The following is a 26,015-nucleotide window of genomic DNA, read 5'->3' as shown; positions in this document are numbered from 1 at the left end:
GTCATAGATAACATAAAGAATGTTTGTCCTGCCGGAAGCAACACCTCATCTGGTGATGAAAATCATCTGCAGCACCATTACATATATAACAAACATTTGTTTAAAACAATGCTGCAACAATTCTGATCTCTTTGAGCATCTCTAGGGATCTATACAAAATATATGGTAGGTCCGATCCATGGAGGCCTAATAAAGTACCAGTACAGGACCAGGGTCATTTGACAGACTTCAAGGCCAGAAACTATTTTCTGACTTTTTCATCTTTTTGGACTAGTGAGAAGATATTTGGGGAGAAATACAGGATTCTTATTTCATTTTTTTGGTTAGAATTTTAGCCGTAGCCGGGTGTGCGGGCATATGTCCGGTGCCATGGAGAGGAGTGGTGACCTCTCCCCTCTCCATAGAGATGCACTGCGCCATAATATGGGGAAAAATACTTACATACGTCCCCCTACGGTAATGTGAATGTAGCCTTATAGTGACAATTGTCACTATCAGTGCTCAGCCTCCTTACACGGGAATCAAGTGTTCCGACTGCCTATGTTCTCTGTATATCTCTGTGTATGAGAAAAGGAGAATAAGACCCACCAAGGGTTCCCCAAAAGCGGCTTCAACAGGGGACCTAACATTTGCCTGCATGATTGTTTGGGCAGCCACCTAAAGGCCACACCATAGATATGCTATGGCACAGGGACCTTGACCTGCAACAGCAAATATAGAGTTGGGCTTTCAGGAAGCAGTAAATTCTTTGGGCCAGATACCACAGGATGCAATTAAAGGTAAACAGGTGGTTTCAACATTAAAGCTAATTGATGTATATGCTGTATATTTGATCAATATATAGATATATTATTCTATAATTATATTTTTTTATGGAAAATGGAAGATTTTACACCATATGTCTTTGCCAAGGACACTTGGCGCACTAAGGGTAGAATGTCAATTAATCAAGTTACACATTATGTAGAAATCTTGGAGAGGCCGTTACATAATGGAAAGATTTAGGTAGACTAAATTACATAAAAGAAAAAAGAATGTTTCAATCTCAGTGTATAAAAATATCTCAGTAAAATAAACCTTAAAACAGGAGATGAAACATTTTAGTACTTTACAGAACAAGGTCTGACATGTTGTTAAAAAATATAAACAATAGTCTTGCTCTATAAGGTGGAAAAAGTATTAGATTTGTAACATATTTCATCATTACTTCCATGTAGAGTCCAGGCTTATTTGGGTTGTAATGTAAAACACCTGTGTTGCAGTGATTGCTAAATAGTCTCAATTGTTAGAAAAAAAAGCGTTTCTAAAAGGGTATGATATAGACTTATTCACACTATTGCTGTTTAACCGGAAATAAAAAAGGAAGCTCAATTGTTAACGGTAGCTGGCAGGGCGTTCTCACCAGTCAGCATGGGCCTCTTGGCAGGTGGTACTGGGTACTCAGCAGGCTGGTCAGCATCTTTAAATAAGGGGTCAGGCCCCTTTAACCCCTTCCCGACGCGCGCCGTACTAGTACGGCGCGCGCCGGGTCCCGGTGCATGGAGAGGGCTCGCGGGCCGAGCCCTCTCCATAGCCAGTAAGTCTTTGCTGCATATTGCGGGTGCTTTCACGGCGATCGCCGCCGGCAATGCTGCCGGAGGCTTCAAAAAGATGGTGCCGCATGGGCGTCGCCATCTTGCCGCAGATCGCCGCTCCCCGATGACGTCACGGGGAGCGGTGATCCGTTGCCATGACAGCATCGGGTCTCACGAAGGCCCGATGCTGTCTCGTTTTAACCCATTCATTACAATGTGCTATCAGCACATTGTAATGAATGAGGAGTAAAATCCCCATATACTGCCATATTGCAGTATGGCAGTATATGGTAGGATCGATCAGACAACCTAGGGTTAAAGTACCCTAGGGAGTCTGAAAAATAGTTAAAGTAAAAGTAAAGAAAAGTTTAAAAAAAAAAATTATATTAAAAAAACCTAAAAATCCAAATCACCCCCCTTTCCCTAGAACTGATATTAATATTAATAAACAGTAAGAATCATAAACACATTAGATACCGCCGCGTCCGAAAATGTCCAATATATCAAAATATAATAACGTTTTTTCACTGCGTTTAACCCCGTAACGGAAAAAAAATAAAATAAAAAAATTAATAAAAAGTGATCAAAAGGTCGTACAGTCCTAACAATGATAGCAATGAAAACGCCATCAAAAGTCGCAAAAAATGACACCACCCACAGCTCTGTACACCAAAGTATGAAAAAGTTATTAGCGCCAGAAGATGGCAAAATAAAAAAAAAATTTGTACAGGAGGTTTTAATTTTTGTAAATGTATGAAAACATTATAAAACCTGTACAAATGTGGTATCCCTGTGATCGTAGCAACCCAAAGAATAAAGTAGACATGTCATTTGGGGCACACAGTGAAAGCTGTAAAATCCAAGCCCACAAGAAAACGTCGCAAATGTGTTTTTTCACCATTTTCACTGCATTTGGAATTTTTTTCCCGCTTCCCAGTACGCGCCATGGAATATTAAATACCGCCACTACGAAGTTCAATTTGTTACGCAGAAAATAAGCCATAACAGAGCTCTTTATGTGGAAAAATAAAAAAGTTATAGATTTTTGAAGGTGGGGAGTGAAAAATGGAAGTGAAAAAACTAAAAAAGGCCAAGTCGTTAAGGGGTTAAGAGACTACCTTTGGTAGTCAGGCCTCCTAAGTTGGCCCTCTGCAGGGAGGCCAGATTGACCCCAGCCGGGGCTAAGGGAGAGATGGTAACAGTCACGGTGATTAGAGCCCTAGGGACCATAGTACTCACATTCAAGGTGGTCCTCCGGAGGTTCGATACCGGAGGAGGCACCTGCTGTTTTGAATCCACAATTGAACACTGTGTGCGGAAGACAGCAGTAAGCGGTGCAGCAGATTAAGGTGCCGAGGCTTGTGGGCAGACCATGCGACACTTGGTTCCTCATTTTGGTGACTGCATGGCATGTCAGCATGAAAGGAGACAGCGCGTGGAGAAATCCAAGATGGCTGATTAACCTCTCTTATGCTGGATGGCGGCTATGCTGACTCTGACATACCTTGTATGCTCTCACTGGAGCATGGGAGAGTTTTGTGCCAGAGGATGCGGCATGCATTTTCTCCTGCGCCACAGAGCTTTGAAGCAGGATTTGCGCCATAAGCATTGGGTGAGGAGCTTGCCTCGTGCAGACTGTATATTCCCATCAGTGAGGATTTTGGCGCTGGCATTTCTTGATGTGTAACAAAGTCTTTGCAGCGATTAACCCCTTCAGCGCTCCAGCAGCAGATACAGCAGTGCTGATACAGTTCTTTGCAGAAGTTAACCTTGTGGGTGCAGGAGTAATGCTCAACAGCATCAGGCAGCAATGAAACTCAGTCTTTCTTGTAAATCATAATCAGTTGGGCCTTAACCCAGATAGCTGCGGAGTTAGGCAGCACAGTTTTTTCAAAACAACAGTTCAATGTGCCAGAATAAGGCACAGAAGTAAATATCCTGTTTGTAACACCACTTGCAATATCCCTCACCAGGGCCGAGCCTTCTCTTGGTGGCTTGAAGGCAGCCGGGGCCCAGGATACCGGATTGACTGGCTAGTGTGGCCTTGGGCACGCTGTGGTCACGGTGCTTGGTATCGGGGTTCGGAGGGCTGACCTACAGCCTGGCAGGTCTCCAGCAGGTGGTGTGTGCAAGAAATATGTACGGAGAGGCTGATGTACTGGTTCTCCCTGGGGCAACCGCCGAGTGTCTGTAGGATGAGTCCCTGTATTATGGATGGGGGAGCCCATGGTAGAAAGCAGCTGAATCCAGGGATCTGACGGAGGCAACGTTGTGCAAATCAACTTATTGAACAGCAAGCAACTGCCAAACACGATAACACAGCAGATTCTTGGATGCTGGGATGCTCCTGGAGAGTTTGTCCGCAGGAAAGGTGCACACAGCCTAATAGTAGATGCAGGCTGGGCTGGTTCAGGGAGAAATGTGTCCAAGTAGTGGAAGCTGCAGTTATGTGCTTGAGTCTCCAGACTCGCCCTGTGTGTCAGGCAGTAGGCCTGAGGCACTAGAAGTTCCTGGGATTGATAGCTCTGGCAGCACTGAAGGTGTGCTCCACACTCTCCTTGGGATAAGACCGCGTGCTCTCACCCAGCAGGGGTTTTTATAAATTCTTTTTATTCAGGTGGTAGCACCTCTCCAATCACATTCCAGCTGACATAACAGACAGGTCATTGGATGATTACATACACCAGTTAACTGTTGCCTTTCCAGGTAGTATCTACAGCTGCAATTACACTATATCTCAGTTCAAGAAACTTCTTAGAGGGTTCATGACTTCCCCTAACAGCTCCTGACCTGGAGAGGGCACTATTGACAACTACCAGCCTGCCTATGCATTGGCAGGGGCGTTGCAATTACATGACTTCATTAGGCATTTTTCCTTTTCTTTTGTGAGTCCACATGGAGAACACATGAGACATAGGTCTACTTTGTAGTCATACAGCTTAGACTCGGGTGAAATATTGTACACACACAGGCTGCACATATGGCCAAGAGAGTTATAAAAAAATTGTGTCCAGGAAGCTAAACTGTTGAGAACATATAGCCATTTGAAGTGTGCACCCTTCCTGCTTAAAAGTCGTAATTTATACCTGATTGACGTGCCCAATCTTCAGTCTGCCAGCCGATGACACTACAGAGAAGGAGAAGCAGAAGGAGGCTGGAGATGCAGGAAGACAGTGCTTACAGCTCTCAGAAATACATCCACTCTCTGCATCAGTAGCTGGACTTTGGGAGGGGTGACTATTGAATTAGCGCAGTACATGTTTTTTTATACATTTGTCTGCAATTCCTTATGTACCAACCCTTCCTCCTTATAGACTCCTTTCGAGCTGGGCCCTCATTCCTATTGCTTCATATGACCATGTTATTAATCTATAAGGCCTTCTTTTGTTTGTATATGTACCCCATGATCTATAAAGCACTGCTGAATGGGATGCTGCTATAGAAAAAAAGATTTACCATTAAAAAACCCATAAAATTATTATAAAACTATCCTTTCAAGTCAGGCTTCTTTGATACGAGCATCACAAAGTTTCATCATAGTCTGACCTCAGTTTGATCAGTGTTTTCAGTCATTTGCATTGTACTTGGATGTGTCTCAGAGTGCAATGCGTTTTTGATGCGTCTCCTTAGACTTCTATAGGACGTTTTTCATGTGCATGACTTCCAAAAGTAGAGCATGCTGTGAGTCAGGCGTGTAAATAAAAAATGATGCACGTCTGTAGCAAAATGGGTCAGCATGTAAAAAAGCACACCACATAACTCACACGTGAAAAAAGGTAGTGTGAAAGGGGCCTAAGGCAATTAACCCTGCTGGGTGTGGGTGCGTCCGATAGCCAAACCTGAACTTATGACTGAACCGTGCCAGATATTTTGGGTTCGGGGAGCAGAACCCGCAATTTTCAGCACAGATCATTGTGATTCAGGTCTGTATTTTCTCTAGTTCTAATGAGCAGCCACTAAGTAGCAAAAACTGCTGTGTGTTAACCCTGAATGGTTTATTTGTAGAGGGTTAGATAGCACAGTCTATTAAATTATGTGGAACACTTATCTGGCTTTATTATCTGACCATATAACGTCTTCTATAAGCTCTCTTGATATAATAAAAAAGATAGTAAGATAATCAAATGTATTTATTACCTGCTCCTCTTGTGTGATTGAAGTCCCCTTTAATAACTCTACATGATTTTCCATTTCCATTGCATACACCACAATGATCTTCTCTAGACAAGGACCCCAACACTCCATCACAGCCAACTTTCTTTTAAAAGAACACATAATATTCAAAATTAGTACATGATTCATACATGTCATACAATTTCTATTATATTTAGAAGGTATACAACTGTAAAGACACATTTGGCCAACCACTGAAGGCACCAATTCCAAAAACCCAAACATTACCCACAGCCGGAGTCACCACAATGTATAACACACTAGGATGAGTGGACCGAACCCCAGCAGCAAAAACACCATTTTCCCGAGGATTATCTCTCCCTGATGACATCATCGGGAGAGTGACGATCCATGGAAACATGACTTTGTTTGTGACATTTAAAAATTTACACCTGTGATCGGTGCCAGCACTTACCACGGTAGGGGGTAAGTTTGAATACCGAACTGGAAATTCTGGCTGAAGTTTATGGTCCAATTGAGGGTTTGGGTTGACTCATCACTACTCACAAATACTATTTGATACGTTGCTTTATGGCACATGTCATAACTTCATATCATAACTACCCTTACCTTGGTTAGCACACTAGACTGCAACTTACAAGATATTGTGGAACTACCTACAGACTTATTTAATGGAAACCTATCAGTTAAAGTAACCTACACATATTCATATATTTAAAAATTGCTATTATACAGCAGTACACCTATCCCTATATTGTTCCTTCCTATGCCTATAAAGTTCCACAGTCCATTCATAAAATTAGCTCACCAGCATAGGAGTCTAATCATCCTCTTTCCTTTGAGCTTAGTCTGGCATATTCATGTCCTTCTTGCTCAGTCGCACCTCCAGCTCAAGTCCCTGTCCCTCAGGAATAGGAGTGATACAGGCTGTATGTGATATTCTGAAGAGAACTCCTGAGGAAGGGGGGCAAGGGAGCTGATTTCTATTCAGCGAGTCAGTCACACACAGCCAGTGTCTCTTGTATTCCTGAGGGAGGATCGAATGATGTAGTAGAGCAGACTTCACTGGGCTGAAGAGAAACCAGGTTCCTTGCCAATCAAGACGCATGAGGGATAGCTGAGCGAAAAGAACATGAATGTGTATAGATGATGAGTCAACTTTACAGACTGTGGAGCTTTACAGGCATGGAGAGGAACATTATAGGGATAGTTGTGCTGCTGTATAATAACAGTTTAAAAAGATATGTTTAGTTACAGTGGGTTAGTTTATCAAATAGGTTCCCTTTAAGACAGATATAGGGCATTGAGAAATCATTTTTTAATAAGTTGGTCATTTCATACAGTACAGTTTCAGGATATTTTTAGCTAAGAGTAAGGTTATTATGGAAATATATGAAATATTAGAGCCAGGTCAAACTATTTCTGGTACATATTTCCAGCATGATTTCCTCAAGGTTCAGTAGTGACCTTAATTGCTTACTCCTGTTCCAATCGTGTGATGAAATTTAAATCTTAAGTTACAATCTTTAGACAGAATGGATGATAGGACAGTTATTTAACCAAAAAGTTCTTCTGTGTAAATCATCACACGACAAATCTGCATCCATTGGGAGTGATCACTGTAAGTAGCTCCAAAATAACTCACATGTAGCTACAAAAGTATATAGCATCCGAAGGGAAGGAAAAGAAATAAAACCTAGGGAAACGAACAAGCAAGGATACAATGAAGGGCACATAGCAAGTATTGCAGAGGCTACATACTCATAATGCATGTTTACAAAAATGTAAAAAAAAATATAAAGCAGAGTAACCCAGACACAGTTACTAATTGACATTTGGTTTAAGAGTCTGAGCACTATAAACTCACATTCCTTCAGTCTCTGGCATGTGCTAGGCCATAAAAGAAACTCTGTTAAAAGCACATTTGTTTTAGAATCAAGAACTGCACATGCTCTATCTAACATCTCTGACATCTCTTACATGGGAAGAAGAATTGGAGAAAATATTAGCTCCTTTCAAGTCTAAATTTACAAAAGGGCAAAAAGCCCAAATATGATAAGTTCAAGATTCTTAGATTTTATTTGCAGTTAAACAAAGCAACTTTTCAAACTGAGCTATTGTACAGTATAGACCTTTACATAACACCTTTGAAAATCTAGCAAATCATTGCAGTTAAAAAAAAAATGCTTATTTATTTTCCAAATTGTAAATCTACCTTATACATCTTAAACCTACATTTTTTGGGTTAAAAAACATATTCTTTCAAGTTTCTATCAATCTAGTCTTGTTTTCTTGAGTTTTATATATATATATATACACTCACCAGCCACTTTATTAGGTACACCTGTTCAACTGCATGTTAACACTTGATTTCTAATCAGCCAATCACATGGCGGCAACTCAGTGCATTTAGGCATGTAGACATGGTCAAGACAATCTCCTGCAGTTCAATCAGTATGGGGAAGAAAGGTGATTTGAGTGCCTTTGAACGTGGCATGGTTGTTGGTGCCAGAAGGGCTGGTCTGAGTATTTCAGAAACTGCTGATCTACTGGGATTTTCAAGCACAACCATCTCTAGGGTTTACAGAGAATGGTCCGAAAAAGAAAAAACATCCAGTGAGTGGCAGTTCTGTGGGCGGAAATGCCTTGTTGATGCCAGAGGTCAGAGAAGAATGGGCAGACTGGTTCGAGCTGATAGAAAGGCAACATTGACTCAAATCGCCACCCGTTACAACCAAGGTAGGCAGAAGAGCATCTCTGAACGCACAGTACGTCGAACTTTGAGGCAGATGGGCTACAGCAGCTGAAGACCACGCCGGGTGCCACTCCTTTCAGCTAAGAACAGGAAACTGAGGCTACAATTTGCACAAGCTCATCGAAATTGGACAGTAGAAGATTGGAAAAACGTTGCCTGGTCTGATGAGTCCCAATTTCTGCTGCGACATTCGGATGGTAGGGTCAGAATTTGGCGTCAACAACATGAAAGCATGGATCCATCCTGCCTTGTATCAACGGTTCAGGCTGGTGGTGGTGGTGTCATGGTGTGGGGAATATTTTCTTGGCACTCTTTGGGCCCCTTGGTACCAATTGAGCATCGTTGCAATGCCACACCCTACCTGAGTATTGTTGCTGACCATGTCCATCCCTTTATGACCACAATGTACCCAACATCTGATGGCTACTTTCAGCAGGATAATGCGCCATGTCATAAAGCTGGAATCATCTCAGACTGGTTTCTTGAACATGACAATGAGTTCACTGTACTCAAATAGCCCCCACAGTCACCAGATGTCAATCCAATAGAGCATCTTTGGGATGTGGTGGAAAACGGGAGGTTCGCATCATGGATGTGCAGCCGACAAATCTGCGGCAACTGTGTGATGCCATCATGTCAATATGGACCAAAATCTCTGAGAAATGCTTCCAGCACCTTGTTGAATCTATGCCACGAAGAATTGAGGCAGTTCTGAAGGCAAAAGGGGGTCCAACCCGTTACTAGCATGGTGTACCTAATAAAGTGGCCAGTGAGTGTATATAATTCATATAACTGTTTAGCATATTGTATTGCGCACTTTAAAGAACACTGTAAATGCACTTTACTGTACATATTGTTAGAGATAGAGTCTTGTTCTGTTTTTGGGTCGATTTTAACAAGGACCCTTATTCAGATGATTAGGTGGGGTCCTAGGATTTTCCCTTCCAGTGAATAAATTGTACATGTTTACCTTGCGATCACCCATTGTCAGGGCAGATAATTATGCAATAAAAAATATAAACAAGCATGGGATCGGGGTAAAGGCTCAGGATAGAGATAGAGGTTTACAGATCAGGCAGGATACATGGTCATGTACAGGATCAGGTCTCCTAATCAAGTTGGGGTTAAGGGTTCTATATCAGGCTGGATCCAGGCTCAGGTACAGGATCGGCTTTCCTGATTAGGCTGAGGTTAATGGAATCCACTCAGACTGGATTCAATGGTTCAGGGATTCAAGTAGAGCAAAACTCAAACAGACAAAAATACTGCAATTCACAGGATAAAGCATAACCAGCCCTGAGTAATTTGTGGATTAGACATTTATTCATTTCCTGGACACTGCCCAAACAGCTGACTGGCTAGGCCCTGCATCATTCAAACCACAATGAGCTTTAGAATGAACCACACAGCTTTCCAGGGATATGGAAAAGGTAGCTGAGGGTGTGGCTCAGAAACTCAGAACCAAAACTCATACAGAGAGTTCTGACAACCATCCATTGCCCTTGAAATATGTTTACGTATTGGTTGTTATACTCTACCTGGCATCTACCATTTGAGCACATGTCTATACCATCAGGTCCACATGGTGTCCCATCTAGGGCTTTTTCTGCTACCAGAACAGGTTGATCCTTTCCAAGTGCAGAGCAGAAAAGAGCACAAGGTTTCTCTAAAATAAAGAAAGATTTGGTAAATTGTTATCAACATTATGCTTCACAGAACAGTCTACCAGTGTCAGACTAACGCTATTGTCATTAATGATATATAACTTAAGATACACAAAAAAGGAAAATGATCTCGGCACTATCCACTTCAATTCAGAACCACAATAATGTCCTTAAAGGAGATGAGACCATAGGAGCAAATGAATTGTACCAACTTGTTCCATAAGGCGTTGCTCTGCCAAGACGGGGAACTTCTTTATTTAATACATGGTGCAGTACAGGGATAGAGCGGGCGCTTTCTGAAGCCGTCTTGAGAAAGCGCCAGTGGTCGCAAAATGTCGCCCTGCTCTATTCCTGTACTCATTTGTCCTTGGATGTATATGATATGTTACTTATAATGTATTTTTAGTGCCAAAGTATTACCAACCATGCAACACCAACATAATCTACTAACCCTAACGCTTACTAACTGTGCCAAATGTATCACAGAGGCTCAGGTTGTATAATTAGTTTGTTTGGTGGATAGACCACCAATATAAAAGTAAGATTTTAAAATCAAACACTATTGAGTTTGAATGCGCCACTTTTCATTTAAGCCGTGCATCTTAGAGATAGTTTTTTTTTGCTCCTCAACTTTTTTGCTCCACATCATCCAAATGTACAGTAGGTAAAATAAGTATTTGATATAGAGATTTTTTTTTATCCACATACAAAGAATGGAGATATCTGTAACTTTAATTGTAGGTACACTTCAACTGTGAGAGACAGAATCTAAAAAAATCCACTCCGACATTTAGTATAGTTCTTGACCCAATTTGTACACACTGCTGCAGAGATTTTGCTCCCTCCAAACATTTTTGATTGTGTTCAAGACTTAGTTTCCCTGGCTGTGTGTTTTAGTTCATTGTCTTGCTTAAAGACTATCAGCTACCACCCATCTAAAGTGCTGTTACTGAGGGAAAGAGGTTTGTGGCAAAATCTTGTGATGTATAGCCCCATCCTTTCTTCCTTCTATATGGTGCAGTCAATCTGTTCCTTTTGCAGAACAGTATTATGTTTCCACTCCCATATTTTACAGTGTGGTGGTGTTCTTTGGGTTGTACTCTTGTAATCTTTATTCTTCCTCCAAACATAGTGAGTGAAGATGACCATCTGACCACATGATCTTCTCCAACACCTACTCTGTATCATCCAGAAAGTCTTTTGCAAACTGCAAACATAACTGGGCATGTGTGAGCAGGGGGGCCTTGCATGACCTTCAGGATTTTAATCCATCTCATGTAGTTCTGGGCTAGAATCATCCTTACCACACAAGGTGAGATCTTGCATCAAGTTCCAGACGAAGGAAGATTAACAGTTATCTTGTGTTCATTACGTTTTCTAATAAATGAAGCAACAGTTTTTGCTTTCTCACCACTGTTGCCGGCTATCCAAGCCTTGTGAAGGTCTACAATTTTGTTCCTGTGTCCTTAGACAGCTGTTTGTTTGATTGAGTGATTGATTGATTGAGTGTGTGGACAGGTCCAACATGTCTGAAGAGCCTGAGTTCTTGTTGGTTGTTAGGTGATCAAATACTTATTTCATGCAATTTAATGCAAATTAATTATTTACATTTCCTACAATGTTATTTTCAAAATTGTTTTTTAGATTCTGTCTCTCACAGTTGAATATGCTATAAAAATTGGCCCTCCATTATTTGTTTGTGGGAAAACTTGGCTGTCAAATGAATCAAATAATTATTTTCCCCACTGTAGGAAGTATATTTGTTTCTCATGCCACGTACAATGACATCAGCCTTGTACTTAAATTTGTTCTTTCCTGAAGTTATGTGTTTTATATTTTTTTTTATAACATACTTCATAACTTTAGTAACAAATATTTAAAAAATCTTATACTTTTATGATTACTCTACATCAAAAAGAGGCCTCAGTCTGCCATTAAAGTCATAAAAGGTTCAGTATTGTACTTGAGACTTTGTAGCCACTATTGTCTTTACTATGGTAAATGGTGATGGAGCACATGGATGTAATTTCAATTTGTGCAGCACATTTTCCAGATGATTTTTTTTTCCTTAAACATTCAGACCAGAATACAACTTGTATCATTCATTGCATAGATAGGCAAACAGTCTAACCAAACAATCTGCTAAGAGGAAAATCTCTGCTATGTTCCATTACTTAGTTTATTACTCTACTGCAAATCACCTAGGTCTGCTCAATATCATATCGTTAGGTTTATGTAGATGTTTTAATACACATGCACTGAACATTCAGGAAATAAATGCTTACAAGTTTTTAAGTGTGTGTGTGTAAGGGATCAAATGCATGGCCATAAATTTTATTACAGTGATTTTTTTCAGTACTGTACAGTATAGATTGTTTCTGCACAAAATTTTCATATGGAAAATCTGTAACATTTTTAGCAAGCTGGATAGTAACTTCCAGTGCTGGGTTTTAGTTGGATATGTAAAATATGAAAATAGAGTCTGGTTTGGGTGGTTTTCATTTATTACTCCTAAAAGGGGACAATCATGCAGACAGTAAATGTGAAAATGTAACACCAACAAGTCTATGTTTCTAATATATTTAAAGAAGCCAGGGTTGGTGGTCTTTTAATTGGTAGATTAACGTAATTATTTTAATTCAATGATTATTTCCAGATTTTTGGATACCGCTATCGGACCCTTTGTCTCTCCCCTCGGAGCAATGGGTCATGCATGACGAGGAGTCCAACAGGGAAACATTTTATGGATTTGAAGGATTTTATTAATGGAGGTACCTGGTGTAGGACAGGGGAAATTCCAGCACTCAGTGGATCCTTAAAACACTACTTAGTATGATGATGCCTGACAAAGGCTCATGTACTGAGCCAAAACGGGTTGCATGTTTGTTCTTTGTACTTGTCAATAAAAATTTCTTGACTTAGATTAGAACGTGTAGTGTTTTGAGGATCCACTGAGCGCCGAGGCTTCCCCTGTCCTACCTGTACCTCCAGTGATCTTCTGCTACCCCGACGACTGGAATGGGAACTGCTGATTTCAGGGGACCATCGTCTGCCGGTGCTACATCATATATTATGCATGTGCATATGCTCGCGTCCTAAGGTGAGCGGCTTATTTGCCAAACTATACTTGATTTTCATGCTAGTAATACTTATTTCACAAGGTAAGCACTTCTTGTCTCTCTTTTGTATTCTCTGTACATCTCTTTGGCTTACTGGAGACATCTGATAGCTTCAGGGAGTAGCGTTCTTCTAGATCCTTGAATCAAGGATTTTATTAAGACTACTTCAATGTATTGCTCTATTATGTGTAGTTATTCTATGTCCTGAAATAATAAACAATGAGACTTTGCAAACTATACTAACTCCTCTCTGCTTGCCCGCTGACTTTTTAAAGAAAATTTGCTAAAATTTTTTTTGGGCTGCGATTTTTGGTTGTATTTTTGGGAGTCCATTATAGGCACCCTTTTCACAAATATGTCAGAAGATTTCAGAAGGTGTGACAAAATTACACCGTAAGAAAAGGCATAAATAAATCTAAGTTCTCAAATATTGTATTGTATTTTATGTACTGTTTGTGTTGGTCAAACTGGTTGTGACATCTTCTTTTCCCCCCTTTCAGGGCCAATAAATTATTATTATTATTATTATTATTATTATACAAATCTAGATGTTTAGTCTGTTTTCGTGAGAGGTTGACCTGATGGTCAGGTGCGGGTTCAGGGTTCAGCCACCTGACCCGGACATACTGGGGAATTGGCAGTCAAACACTCGGACCCGGCCATCAGATTATTTCATCTCTAGTTATTGATAAACGATTCGCACTTATAGAAGACCAATGTCCATATTAAACGAAATTTACTTAATTATGATAAAAATACCAAAAGCAATTTTCTATATGAACATACTCTACAAATACCTTCATTGATGACAGCATGCCAGCGGTGCTTTTGCTTATGGTAGGAGGAGCGGTAACTAAAGGTTTGACATTGCCAGTCCCTAAAATCAGGTACTCCAGAAGGACAGCGTGGATTCTCACATATTTTGTATTGTATTTTTGGAGCACTGCATTGTCGACCTTCTGTGCTTTGACTACAAAAGAGAAATAATAATAGACGTATTTAAAAAACAAATAACAATGCTATTGATATCCTTGCTTTACATGTAACATGGTAACAAATACAAAGAATAAAAATAAATATTACCTAAGACATTTACGTTGTCTACTATGAACTCCAGCTCCACATGTTCTGCTGCAGGAACTCCAAGCACTCCATTCCCCAGACAGGTGTTCAGAAGAAGATGTCATACTGGTACATTCTCCAACTCTACACCACTGTGTGTAAATGTGTCAATCATTAATATTCACTATAACTTCATCCGTTCATATTGAGATACACAACATATTTCTAAGCAGACAGGAGCATTCAATGGGGCAGATTTACTTGCCCGGTCCATTCGCGATCCAGCGGTGCGTTCTCTGCAGTGGATTCGGTCCGGCCAGGATTCACTAAAGCAGTTCTTCCGACAGGTGTCGCTGCTGCACTGAAGACCATCGGAATGCACTAAAGTTCACCGTCCTATCGTGGGTGAAGGTAAGCGTGTCGAGCGACACTTTTTTTTTTTTTAATGCGGCGGTTTTTCCGAATCTGTCAGGTTTTTTTATCGGGCCTTTAGTAAATGACCCCCAATGCATCAGACACTTTGGGGCACATTTACTAAGGGTCCGCACGGCGCATTTTTGTAGGGCTTCCCGATTATTTCTGATTTGCGCTGCATTTAAGTGGGGTTTTTGGTGCACGCAATCGGATATTGGCACTATCGCGTTGACTTGCATTCGACACAAATCGTGGGCGGGGGGGCGTGGCCGACGGACAATTCGACTGATTCGGACTAAGCGCAGGATTTTCAATTCAAATTGTGTCGCAATACAATGCACTCACATACACCGGGAAGAAGAAGGTGAACTCCAGGGGTCCTCAGCGGGGAAGCGACACATGCAGGAAAATGAACACTCGATCTTGAAGAATCGTGCCGGACTTCATCCTCATCGGAGAACGCACGCCGGGGATCGCGACAGGACCGGGTAAGTAAATCTGCCCCTTTGTCTTCCCATTTATTACTCTATTATGCATTAGCTTTTTTAAAAGTAGTTTTCTACAGAGTATTAATGCCCCGCTGATCTCATAACAATAGATCATCAATATCCAGATTATAATGATAAATGAGAATGATAAATCTAGCAATATAATTGAGTGTATCATAGAGTGTTTCAATTATTACCCTTGATTTTTTTTTAGCTCTAATATATTGTTTTTAGAATGATAGTGATTTAGATCCTAGATATTAGTACTGTTAAACTGTACAAAATGTTTTTATGTGTTAACTGCCCATACTTTATGTCTGTATAATTGTGCACCACTCCAAACGTCATAAGAAGCAGCTCAAAGATGGAACTTTGGAAGGCTACTTTTACTATTCCAACTCTTTCTACAGTCCCCGATATTGGATTTTTGGGATCAATGGCACACCCAATCTTTAACCTCTGATTCACTAATGCACTAACCATCTATTGTCTAGAACACAAGTTCAGGGAGCATGGCTTAGTGGGTTGTAGCTTAAGACAAAAAGTAAATCAATTAATATTTGGAATACAGGGTGTAAAAGAAAGGTCGGGACTATCCAATGATACCAGACTCGGTGCAACTTTAAAATCTCATGAAAAACACATGGGATCAATAATTAAAATTACATGTGTCAAATATTTTCCATAAACCTAAATTAACCTAAATTTAGCAACCTAAATTAAAATGAGAACCACCATTTTATTATTGCAGATTCAGATTCCCCAGAAAAATTACATTGCATTGACCTAAGTCTTTTGTTTTCAGAATGTTAGTACAATGAGCCTCAATTTTATTGATTTCTATTGGAAATGCTAGACAATGCTAAAAAAAATTAATAATGAGGAATACAAACCCAAAATCAAACCCCAGTCGAAAATGGTGAAATAATTGATTGAGGAAATGTGATCCCTTATAGTATCAGGAAAACGGTTGCTTAGAATTAAACATTTCTGCTTCACCGAATTTACATTTATAAACTTTTATTTCTTACTAAACAACCTTTCATAAAGATTATGTGTCACTGTGTGTGTTTATGTTGGAAATTTGGAAGATTGCATGGCAGGCTCAGCATGCATTTGGCTTTATGCTTTTAGAAAACGAGAGAATTACACATGGGATAAAATATATTTGCTGTCAACATCTTACTACAAAGTGTTCTATTTTAATTGTCTATTTCATGTGAGAAAAATGACCATATGGTATTAATGGAAACTTTGAACTCAATTAATTCTGATAGCACAAAATAAACTCTGGAAAGAGGCTGGAAGCTGTTGACTGATGCTAAACAGAGGCCCCAGTATGGATAAATGTATTCCCCTTATGTTGTAACTAATTGCTGTAATAAATACTTTAAGATTTTAATGCATTGGGAAATACCCAAAACACACACAAAAATAACGTATATATTAGGGCAAACAACACACCATATTACTGTCTCATATCATCTTACATTTAGTTATATATACAAATTTTCAATTATGCCTCTCAAATGACAAAAATAATACATTACGCAAAGTACAAAGAAAGACAGTCCATTAGAGCCACGTAGAATAGCCGATGACTTCATATGACTTTTTGTAATTCTGCCACTGAAGAGACTGAATCATTTAACCTGTTCTCACAGTGAGCTTAGAAACAGTACAATAGTCATTGGTCTGTAAGTGAGTCTTTATTACTATGGTTTATATATATATATATATTTTTCTTTTTCATTCCAGTGTTACATGTTTCTAATTATTTGTCATTTTGCCAGAGCTTGGACCTTGGAGTTAAACACTTGGACCAGTTACTTCTGAATATCCATTGGCTTGTAGCCCTACTGATGTGATTCCTGTGATATGCCTGAATATATTTGGATACAGTGATACCTCTTAAATAAGACCACACAAAGTTGCATTCAAATAAGGTCCTCTAGGGGATAAGCTTCTTAAAAAAAATGACCACCATAGATAACATATGGTGGGGCTTGAAATCTATCATAGAAAATCTGATTTTCTCACAGGGTCGTTTGGAGATTTTTTTGGAGAATATTTACAATAGAAGACTAAATAAATTTGCCATATACCTTTTCAGTGCCACATTCTGTGCCATCCATTGGTGGATCCAGTCTTGTTCTACACTCCTTCTCACTCTCCAGCTTACACCAGAGTCCTGTACAAATAACATGCTAAAAAATATGTTAAAAATGGCAGGTACATATTTAAAGAGCATTTTTAATACAAAAATAGCTCTTGCTCAGACAAAACCAATATAATAATTGTATTATGGAACTAGATAGAGATGAAATTCTTGGTTGTTATCAACCTAGATCCTTTTAATAATAACATGAAGAGCTACAGTAATACAAAGTTAGATCTGAAAGCTCTGAATAATGCTGCACCTCCCTTTCTCTCTGCTCTCATCTCAGTCTATCAGCCTTCCTGCGCTCTTCGATCTGCCAGTGATGTTAGATTAATCTCTACCTTAATTCGAACCTCTCATGCCCGTCTCCAGGACTTCTCCCGAGTTGCTCCAATTCTTTGGAATACCCTCCCCTGGACTCTCAGACTAATACCCACCCTCAAAAGCTTCAAAAGTGTTCTTACAACCCATCTCTTTAGGCAAGCCTATCACACTCGCTAACTGCATGAAACGTCAACTCTCCCTTTACTAATCCATCCTATGTCCTATCTCCCATCTGTTATCTGGCAAACAGCTGATATATACCAAGCTCCAGGCTTCTCTGCAGTCTTTTTCACCTAGGACCCTGTAAATAAGATGGCGGCTGATGGCTGGTTCAAGCAGCAGAATTTTATTTAATTTATTAAATTATTTATTAAATTATTTTATATTGTTCCCTTATAAAGAATGGCTGGACCATTCTACAACCTCTTGTGTCAACACCCTCATTCTCATAGTCTGTAAGCTCTTGTAAGCTATTGTTCCATATGACTGTTTGTTCTTTGTAATGTAATATTATATTTGTATATGTCCCCTTTGATTTGTAAAGCGCTATATATATAAAGATTATTATTATTATTATCTGCTCAATATGGCAAAGGGAACCGGAATATGACAGCTGTGTAGTGCTTGTGCAAAGGTACAGCAATGATTCTGGAGCCAAAAATTTGGATGGCTAACTAAAAGAAAGCATGAACGCAGACTAGGTAGCGTGAAAATTAACCAAATTCATCATTCGGCATAAATATCAGATTCATTCAAGTTTGCACTCTCTCATCCTTAGACAGAATTAGAAAATAAGCCCCATTGCATAATCGGGTCACAAACAAGGTGCTGCCCACCCCTCCCATCTCTGTCATAGGGCAATGAGGCATTGTGTGCTCACCACACCGTGACCTTGCACAATAGAACTCGATGGGGGCCGCAAGCTAGCCGCAATTTGTGCCAGTCGTGTGCACATAGCCTTATATACAGTACTTGTTTCAGCAATCTGATCATCTGTCCCAGTATATTTGTTAGTTACTGTAATGCTCAGATTTAAAACTGATGAGTAGTGATAAGATGAAGAATTAATTTTATGCAATTTTGTTTTGAGGGATCTATTGATTTACCAAGAGGCTCCATTGTAAAGTCTGTCATTTTGATGAAAAGACTAACTCTACATGTAGTGCCCTTCTCACTCTAAAAGTACTGGATTTCCCAAAAGAACCTGAAAGACAGAGTAAGTCATTGTGGTGTGATTGTTGCTGCCAGTGTCCTTATAAAAATGGACACTGTACCATACCTTCCATTTATTATGGAAACCATGAGGTAGATATCAAAACAGTCTAAATAAGATACACAAGTATTTATGGATAAGGAATGACATTGCTTAGAGTATTTAGACTACTTACACTACTTAACTCCGAAATGTTCAGTCATGGCTTTAGAAAACACAGGGCTGATGTATCCTCAAGAGAATTTTTTACTAGTTTTGCTTTCGCCGTTTGCTTATCTTCTTTATCAAAGTGCTGTGCATTTTTTGTTAAATATGTCTCATCAGTTTAGGAGCAGCGGTTTGTGTTAGCATAGTATATTGAATATACTATTGAACAAAATCTTGCTTCTGGAATTTAAACCAGAACAGCCACTGGTAACAACTGCGGCTTTGACAGTGACATTTAAAAGAATGGGTCCACTGTTCTATAGTTAACACCTGCGATTGGTGTTGAAAAGGTAGTTAACTTTTGCTTCTTTTGCTTAGATATGGCTAATCAAGTTTAATGTAGATAAATGTAAGGTTATGCATCTGGGCATTGAAACAAAGAGTACAATTATGTTCTAAACAGTCCATTACTTGGTAAAACTGCAGCTAAAAAAGACTTGGAGATGAAAAAGAATTGTTGGATGGTAAACTTAATTTTAGTAGGGCCTGGCAGCTGCCAAAAAGCAAATGCAATTATGTCATATATCAAGAGAGAAATAGATTCTTATGATAAGGACATAGTTTTGCCCTTATATAAATCACTGGTCAGACCACACATGGAGTATTGTGTACAGTTTTGGACACCAGTGTTTAAAAATATGGTTGAACTGGAATGGGTGCAGAGGAGAGCAACCAAGATTATAAGGGGAATGGGGGGACTGGAATACAATGACAGATTACTAAACTGTTATTCAACTTCGAAAAGATGGCTGAAGGGAGGCCTCATACCTAGACCTGCGGCCAGGACAAAGGGGCATCCTGTACTCCTAGAGGAGAGGCGTTTCCACCATTGCCATGGACAGGGATTCTTTACTGTAAGAGTGAGACTATGGAACTCTCTGCCGCAGGAGTTTCTTTTGTCAAATTTTTTGTACATGTTCAGAGAGGCCTGGATGTCTTTCTTGATAATAAAAATATCATTGGTTGTGGGAAGAAAACATTAGTTTAATTCTAACTGTTGGACTGGCATCTTTTTCCAATCTTATCTAAATATTATGATACTATGAACCTTCTAAATGTCGCTGGCAAAGCTGCCATGATGTCATGATGTAGAGTGACTTTACTAGAGAAAGGGTCAACAACTTAATATTTGTGTCTGAAGTCCGGGACAATGTTCATTATGGACTAATCATTGCAGTTCAGTTTGGGTCCACTCATCCCTATTTAGGAGTATTGGACTTTTTAAAAGCAACCACAGTGAACGAGAGAGTCAATGAGTTTGAGTTACTCATTTTTGTTTTCTACGGCATACTATTACAGGTTTGTAAAAATGTTGCAAATCATAAATCTCACTCCAAGTAGCTTGCCACACGAACTCCAACTCCACCAATAAAAGAAAAATAAATCTAATGAATTGCCCCATTGCACAAAGAACACAAACAGTGCTAACCAGTAATGAATCCTAAGCTTCGGGCAAGATTTGCATTCGATATTTCAAAATATGCCAGAAAAATAAAACGTGGACATGGATTTATTGGCTTTTATATCTTTTATCTCTTAAAAATTTTTATATGGACAGAGAACAACACTTCCATAGTAGAAAAACACAAAATGGAGGTATGAAGAGGTAGAGGAATAAAGTAAGTCATACTTTAATTACACTCACCGGCCACTTTATTAGGTACACCTGTCCAACTGCTCGTTAACACTTAATTTCTAATCAGCCAATCACATGGCGGCAACTCAGTGCATTTAGGCATAAAGACATGGTCAAGACAATCTCCTGCAGTTCAAACCGAGCATCAGTATGGGGAAGAAAGGTGATTTGAGTGCCTTTGAGCGTGGCATGGTTGTTGGTGCCAGAAGGGCTGGTCTGAGTATTTCAGAAACTGCTGATCTACTGGGATTTTCATGCACAACCATCTCTAGGGTTTACAGAGAATGGTCCGAAAAAGAAAAAACATCCAGTAAGCGGCAGTTCTGTGGGCGGAAATGCCTTGCTGATGCCAGAGGTCAGAGGAGAATGGGCAGACTGGTTCGAGCTGATAGAAAGACAACAGTGACTCAAATCGCCACCCGTTACAACCAAGGTAGGCAGAAGAGCATCTCTGAACGCACAGTACGTTATACTTTGAGGCAGATGGGCTACAGCAGCAGAAGACCACACCGGGTGCCACTCCTTTCAGCTAAGAACAGGAAACTGAGGCTAAAATTTGCACAAGCTCATCAAAATTGGACAGTAGAAGATTGGAAAAACGTTGCCTGGTCTGATGAGTCTCGATTTCTGCTGCGACATTCGGATGGTAGGGTCAGAATTTGGTGTCAACAACATGAAAGCATAAATCCATCCTGCCTTGCATCAACGGTTCAGGCTGGTGGTGGTGGTGTGATGGTGTGGGGAATATTTTTTTGGCACTCTTTGGGCCTCTCTAGTTCTTGGGCAATTATATACCCAACCATTTAATCAGCTATTTTGATATTATATTAATATTTTACCTTTATTATTAAACTGCATCACAAATATTCTGTAAAACTGGGCAAATTAGACAGATTGGGGGTCATTTACTAAGGGCCCGATTCGCATTTTCCCAACGTGTTACCCGAATATTTCCAATTTGCGCCAATTTTCCCTGAATTGCCCTGGGATTTTGGCGCACGCGATGGGATTGTGGCGCATCTGCGCTGGCATGCACGCGACGGAAATTGGGGGCGTGGCCGAACGAAAATCCGATGGATTCGGAAAAGCCACCCCATTAAAAAAAAAAAGGGTCGCGGGACTCGCACTTACCTTCACCAGGAATAGGCCGGTGAACTTCAGGGCATTGTGATGCTCTTCAGCGCAGAGGAACTACCTTAGTGAATCCCGGCCGGACCCGAATCCACCACAGAGAACGCGTCGCTGGATCGCGAATGGGCCGGGTAAGTAAATCTGCCCCAATGTGCAATACTGAAAGCCCTTTATCCCAGTTTACTATTACTAAGCATTGATCGCAATCTTTAGAGGCTCAGCAATTGCGAAGCAGCCAGTGGAAGTGACGGGTACTTGTATGGTGATATTGAGAATGTAATAGACATTAGGCGGTATTATATCCTAAGGAAGATGTGCCACATGTTCTTCTCAGATACTGACCTGAAAAATGATGAATTTAAATATACAGTACTTATAATTGGGTACAGTTTATAGGAAAAAGATAACACTTCTAATAAAACAACAGAATATGTGTAGTCAGTAGTATCTGATACATATATATCCTTTATATGATAAAATAAGATAATTCTGAGATTTTCTAATGATTCTAGGGACAGATAAATGTTTAATGGTCACATATGGAGCCATGTAAGGTATCTGTAGAAATACCATGACACATTACTGTATTTAACTGATTCTAATAGTTTGTTTTATAATATTTACTGACTTTATTTGCAACACTATTTAATAAAATATCTGGCATTGTCTGGCCTCAACTTTAGTGACATATGAATAACCCTGATTGTTTTCTGTTGTACATTAAAAAAGTTGGAGTACATAACATTTTATGACATTGCTTTGCCAAGACATGTGCACTACTTACAGCTGGAGTAAGTCAGTCATATTTTGCTTGTATAAAATAAATAAACAATGAAAAGTTCATTCAACAGCCAAATTGCTTTTAGCAGCCAGGATACATATACAAAAAGATCTTCTGTGGGTACAGAACATATTCAGACCCCTTTACATTTATCACATTTTGTTTCATTGGAGCCAATTGGTAAGATCAAAAAGTTTTGTTTTTGCTCATTAATGTATAATGTATTTTTCCTAAATTATTAAACAAGAAAAACTAAAATATCACATGGTCATAAGTACTCAGAACCCTTGCTGTGACACTTCTATTTAACTTACATTCTGTCCTTTTCCTTCTGATCCTCCTTGAAATGGTTCTATTCCTTCATTGGAGTCCAACCATGTTTAATTAAACTGGTTGGACTTGATTAGGAAAGGCACATACCTGTCTATATAACACCTCACAGTTCATGTCAGAGTACATGAGAATCATGAGGTCTAAGGAACAGCCCAAGGAGCTCAGAGACAGAATTGTGGCAAGGTACAGATCTAGCTAAGGTTACAAAAGTATTTCGGCAGCACTCAAGGTTCCAAAGAGCACAGTGGCCTCCATAATCTTTAAATGGAAGAAGTTTCAGACTACCACAACTCTCCCTCAACTTGGCCATCCAGCCAAACTGAGCAATCATGGGAGAAGGGCCTTGGTGAGAGCGTTAAGGAAGAACCCCAAGATAACTGTGTATAAGCTCCAGAGATACAGTAGGGAGATGGGAGAAAATCATACATAGTCAACTATCACTACAGCCCTTATGGCAGAGTGTGCCAATAGAAGCCTCCTACCAGTGCAAGACATATGAAAGCCCACATATAGTTTGTAAAAAACACATGAAGGACTCTCAGACTATGAGAAATAAGATGAGATGTGAGGAGACAAAGATTTAACTTTTTGGTGTTAATAAGCGGAATTTGTGGAGAAACCCATGCACTGCTCATCAACTGCCAAATACAATCCCAGTGCTCTGGACCTCTGACTGGGACAGTGGAATCTGAATTCTGAATCTCAATACTTTTTGTACCCACTGAAGACTATGAAGTGGGAAGCCTATATTGAAACACACAATATAGTAAGATGTAGTGATTCCTAAAATAATTAAAACATAACAATAAATATATTTATATATAGCCAGATAAAATTACAACAAAATCTTATAATAACGATCAAGTGAAAATTCAGTTTGCACATGGCAGTTCCCTCTTACAGCGCAATGGCGTGTACCAGTTTTTAGCCATAGAAGGCATGAAACAGTTACAATTGCTGGCACAAGCCATGGCATTTGCAACTTTTTTCCCCTTTTGTGCCATACTCGGAAGACACGTGCGCACACCTGCAATGTGAAGAATAGAATTAAAACATTAAAATCAGTGAATACAGGACCATTTAAGTGCAGAACACATTGAAAGAACAATATTCTTCACATTCCAGATGTTCCGAACATCTCCGAACTTAGCGGGAGACACGCGCGCAGCCCTGGAAAGTGAAGAATAGTGTTATTTCAATGTGTTCTTACAAGCAAAACATCAGGAAACATATGTAATATTTTATTAAACAATAAAAACACAGTTCTTCTCTGTTCTTCACTTAATTTAATGCTCGATCACGAGCAGGGGAAATACTTGTCCGAGTAACGAGCCGGTCCGAGTATGCTAATACTCGACCAAGCAGTATAGTCGGACAAGTATACTCGCTCATCTCTAGCATCTATGCATATATTACACAAGCTGCTGGAGAGCTTTGGGAATACATTCTTTCTCAAAATCTAAAATATGTCATTTTTATTTCATTTAATTTTGCAAGAAATGTATCATGTGAGTGTACTTGTGGTCTGATACTAATCTGTTGAAGTGGGATATGTGGTTGATACATTATGCACCAATGGGATTCTGGTAAAGACTTAACAGATTGCGTTAATACAATAGTTTTCCAAGAAAATCATTGCTTTTAGAAATGACATTATAACAGATGTTACCTTCTCTGCACCAAAGTCAATACATCTGTGGAAAATGAAGTATCTGTGTATTGTAATCACAAGTGTTTGGTGATATCAGATGATATAAAGAAACTTTTCAAGACTTATCTTGCTGGAGTCATAAACTTTTTTTAAGCACAGAGAACTTCAGACACAAGTGTATTTACAACATTACACTCAGAGCTCACTTACAACTTTCTTGATATGTGTCTTTTCCTTATTTTATCTATCCCAGCTGTACTCCGCTCATGGAAAGCGTGATAGACCGTTACTCGTCCCTCATTGCTTATAAAAGTTCTGTACTGTAAGGTATGCCAGAACACTGTCATCAGCATAGAATTAAGAAAACATTTTGTTTGGGCTTGGTTGTAATTCAAATACAAGATCAACATATGTAATGTATCTTGACCCTGAAAAAGTGATACACCCCACAGACGAATAACCTCAATGTGCTCATTACCTGAAAGTTCAGGGCACTCTCTATGTGACCTATAAATACAAACCCTCACCCCAAGGATCACATGATCTCAAACTTATCCTATAATGTATTAACTGAAACTAACACTTTTTAGGAATTTGTACAAATGTTCATTTCCTGATATGATATTCTTGTTTTATGACAGCTGTATGTTATTCTATCCATAAGATCTTTACTACCATTTATGGTCGTCTGTATTCTGATGGTAGATATGAAGCTCCAGGCTTCTATAATTTGGAATTCAATATTGTGGTGATAAATATTAGGAGGCAGTTGGACTGTTTGACAACCAAAAAAACTGTTGCCTGTTAAAAATCTTTTCATAAACATACATCTGTATTGTAGCCAGATTGGGATTGTTTATATCAAAGCAGCTGGGCGGGGAGAAGCCAGCCAAATAGCTTGCTAGGGGATAGCTTATCTAGAGAAGGAGGGGAAGGGGTAGCAATTAACCAAAATACTCAGTTCTCAGCCAGTCCCAACCTTCACTAAGACAGATGGCCGATATAGACTGCCAAATTAATGGAACTAATGTAAGTGTACTAAACAGTAGGGAATTCTTAGTTTTGTATCTGAATTGCTAATTTTGTGAATTTTGTAATGATCTTTCTCATATTTAATTATATTTTCCAGAAAAGAATATTTCAGATTTATCTATTACACTTAAAGGAAATCTACCAGTTACATTAACTTTTACAAAGCATCACAAGTGCTTTTGTAGAGGTTAAAATCTTTATAGCAGACATCTCTTTATTAGGGATATTCATTTTAAGTAAATAAGGCTTAAGAGCTCTAAGGGGCATTTCCAGAGCCTTCCGGGCACAAGCATCACACCCTATTCCAGCTGCCAACCCCGCCCTCTGCTACTTATA

General features: G+C 39.5%; 1 protein-coding gene across 2 annotated transcripts in view; it reads right to left on the bottom strand.

The window, feature by feature from the left end:
* ADAMTS19 (ADAM metallopeptidase with thrombospondin type 1 motif 19) overlaps positions 1-26,015 on the bottom strand; it is a 114,378-nt gene that overhangs the window by 27,166 nt on the left and 61,197 nt on the right. For both annotated transcript variants that reach the window (XM_072141766.1, XM_072141775.1), the window contains exons 11-15: positions 17,316-17,417; positions 14,330-14,460; positions 14,044-14,216; positions 10,002-10,129; positions 5,712-5,832 (exon numbers count right to left, since the gene is read on the bottom strand). In XM_072141766.1, the coding sequence (XP_071997867.1) occupies positions 5,712-5,832; positions 10,002-10,129; positions 14,044-14,216; positions 14,330-14,460; positions 17,316-17,417 (655 nt within the window). The remainder of the gene's footprint in view (positions 1-5,711; positions 5,833-10,001; positions 10,130-14,043; positions 14,217-14,329; positions 14,461-17,315; positions 17,418-26,015) is intronic.

This window comes from Engystomops pustulosus, chromosome 1, assembly GCF_040894005.1.
Source record: "Engystomops pustulosus chromosome 1, aEngPut4.maternal, whole genome shotgun sequence".
NCBI lineage: Eukaryota > Metazoa > Chordata > Amphibia > Anura > Leptodactylidae > Engystomops > Engystomops pustulosus.
This window is presented reverse-complemented; position numbering and strand designations above follow the sequence as displayed.